This window comes from Trachymyrmex septentrionalis, unplaced genomic scaffold (genome assembly GCF_001594115.1).
Source record: "Trachymyrmex septentrionalis isolate Tsep2-gDNA-1 unplaced genomic scaffold, Tsep1.0 scaffold161, whole genome shotgun sequence".
Lineage (NCBI taxonomy): Eukaryota > Metazoa > Arthropoda > Insecta > Hymenoptera > Formicidae > Trachymyrmex > Trachymyrmex septentrionalis.
The window spans coordinates 262,374-265,095 of NW_017304770.1; the positions used below are offsets into that span (position 1 = coordinate 262,374).

Here is a 2,722-nt window from a genome sequence, read left to right on the forward strand (position 1 = left end):
TATATATATATATATATACTCAATTTTTACTAAGAGAAGAAAGGAATAATTAGATTGATAAAGCCCAATCTACAATTGCGTAAACGTAATTACTGTTGTAAGAACCGATCATTTACAATTGAATACAAAGAAAATATCCAATTGTGAAGAATTGTTGAAGAATTCTTACAATTACGACTACTTATAACTATATTATGCCATTGTAGATCAGGCTTAATACTACAAAATACATATGTCTTCATCCCTTTTATAAAGTCTATTAATCTACCTTGATATGTACGGCTTCTGGCAGGAAAAAATATTTCTGCAATCGTTGTATAATTGGAAACAATGAATGCCATACCACAATATCTTCCTCTCGATTTAGATACTTTATAAGATTAACGAAGACGGATCCATTTATTTGTTCATTCAGCACAGAGGCAAATAAATCGCTGATGATTTGAATACGATTAACAAAGTGTATGTTCGTGTAATTCTCAAAATTTAAGTAATATGAAATTTTTTGCCAATTAGACGTATCATAAGTGACACGATAGTATCCTATTAAATTATTCGTTATATTTATTACACAGTAGTTTTTTTTTAAATTAAATCTATTGAAATATACAGTACCGAACCAAAACTTTGGAAACATTTGATGATGATTCATCAAATTGTAGCTTTTCAAAGTAAGATATTGCAAACAATTTTTAATTTCATGTAATTTAAGCACATTGCAAATATAAAATTCAAACGTGGATTTAAAGCCCTATTTTTGTTCTTTAAAACGTGTGGTCGAAGACTTCTGTACGATTTTTTTTTAATCGAGATATTTAATTTTTCATAAAAAGTGAAAAAATCGTGTTTTCAAACTTATGGCAGGGACTGTATCTTCAAATATTGAAAGTTTGCGTTTTCTCAATATAATAAATAAATGTAATACTTGCAAATATTACAAATAAGTATAAAAATTATAGATTAAAGATAATTTTACATTCATTAATATTTATTAGCAATGTTTCAAAAAATTTAATTATATACAATAAATCTCCCTTTAAGCTTTTATAAATAAATTATTAAAAAATATATGTACAAAGAATGATGTAAAGCCTGCGCGTTACAATAAAATAAGATATAAAAACCATAAATTCATTGAAGCATTCTTACCAGTTTGTTGTATATTGACAATAATCCAATCTTCGTGTTTAAGTAGATGGCGGATAGTCGTTTTATTTGGTCGTAACCAAGCTTTGGGCACAGTATTGGAAAAATCCGGATTGGACCTCGTAGCGAAAGTTAAGGGTATGTACCATTCATTAGTACACGTATTATTAATACATGTATTATTAATACATTTATTAGTTTCTTGTTTGTAAATACATTTTTGAGATAATGTCATTACGTCATTAGTTTTGCCGTTTGTTCGCTGCACATTTACCTCAGGGTAACTGTTTTGATTCGTCCATGTATCCATCACTTCCTTTATTCTGTAACCGTCGTGCGGGACATCAGATTTGTCGAGAGCACTTTGCATGGCGCTCCACAAATCATCCGGAGTGGTTGAGCTATATCGACTAATTTTGAAAGTAATTCATTGTAGTAATTAAATTTAATAACAATGTGATATTGGGAACCTAGGTTCATGTTTTTGATAAAATACTTCTCAACGTGAATACAAGAAGCATTATTATATTTACGATATTTATAATATTGTAATAAATATTAATTATATGTGTTAAACTATATTATACACACTTACTTCTTGTCCAAATACGTGATTAGACCTTTTTGGAATACCTCATCAGTAACCATATGATATAACATGCGTAATAAAACTGGAGCTACAATACATTGTACAATAAAACACCAATTAACATTTAAAGTAGATACGTTTAAAGTACATATAAAATTGAGATCCAATGTAATATATAATAACTTTACATACGTATAAATATGTATTGTGCAAAAAGAAAATTTTATTTCCTTTAGTCTTCTCTTTTATCTTTTGTGTGCTACATATACGTTGAGAAGTCTGCGAATAATATAATTTTATTGTGCATATTTTGTAATTTTACCTTTTCCATAAAGTTCTGTAGAATACTGCGACTTATCATCAAAGGTATTGTTCAGTACCAATGTGACAGAGTTCAATGAGCCAACATCTACCATCAAACAAGTCTGTAAGGTCCAAATCACAAAAAGATCCATCATTCGCCAACCTTCAAAAATCTAAAGAAGAAAATGCTTTGATGTGACTCAATATATAAAATTTGAAGAAAGTTTTTGCATTAGAAATTAAAATAATCGTTTGTCATCACTTCAACTTCGTTATTTTGCTTTTTCATAATATCTACAAATTTTATTATCATTTTCATGTTAAATTGTCTTCAAGATAAGTATATTTAATTATTTCTGAAAATGTTGGAAATTACTCAATATAAAAATATATTCAAGATATAAAAACCTACAATGTTGAATTTTATTATTTTATTAAATTATTTTATTAAATGTTGATTGCGATAGAAAGTACAATTTTCTAATTAAACTATTGCATTATTCTTACTATTCCTATATACGATAATATTTAAATATAAAAAATTAAAATAAAAGATCTTTAATATAATAAATATAAAAAACAGTACATATTAACTCTAGCAATACGCACTGGGATTCCATAAACTTCAATACAATTTGCTAAATCAAGATTTTTTCGTGTTTTTGAGTTTTTCTTTTTTTTTTT

General features: G+C 26.9%; 1 protein-coding gene across 1 annotated transcript in view; it reads right to left on the minus strand.

The window, feature by feature from the left end:
- LOC108746271 (thyrotropin-releasing hormone-degrading ectoenzyme-like) overlaps positions 1-2,722 on the minus strand; it is a 10,118-nt gene that overhangs the window by 5,150 nt on the left and 2,246 nt on the right. The window contains exons 4-7 of the mRNA XM_018482931.1: positions 2,058-2,211; positions 1,742-1,823; positions 1,150-1,556; positions 269-543 (exon numbers count right to left, since the gene is read on the minus strand). Coding sequence (XP_018338433.1) covers positions 269-543; positions 1,150-1,556; positions 1,742-1,823; positions 2,058-2,211 — 918 coding nt within the window. The remainder of the gene's footprint in view (positions 1-268; positions 544-1,149; positions 1,557-1,741; positions 1,824-2,057; positions 2,212-2,722) is intronic.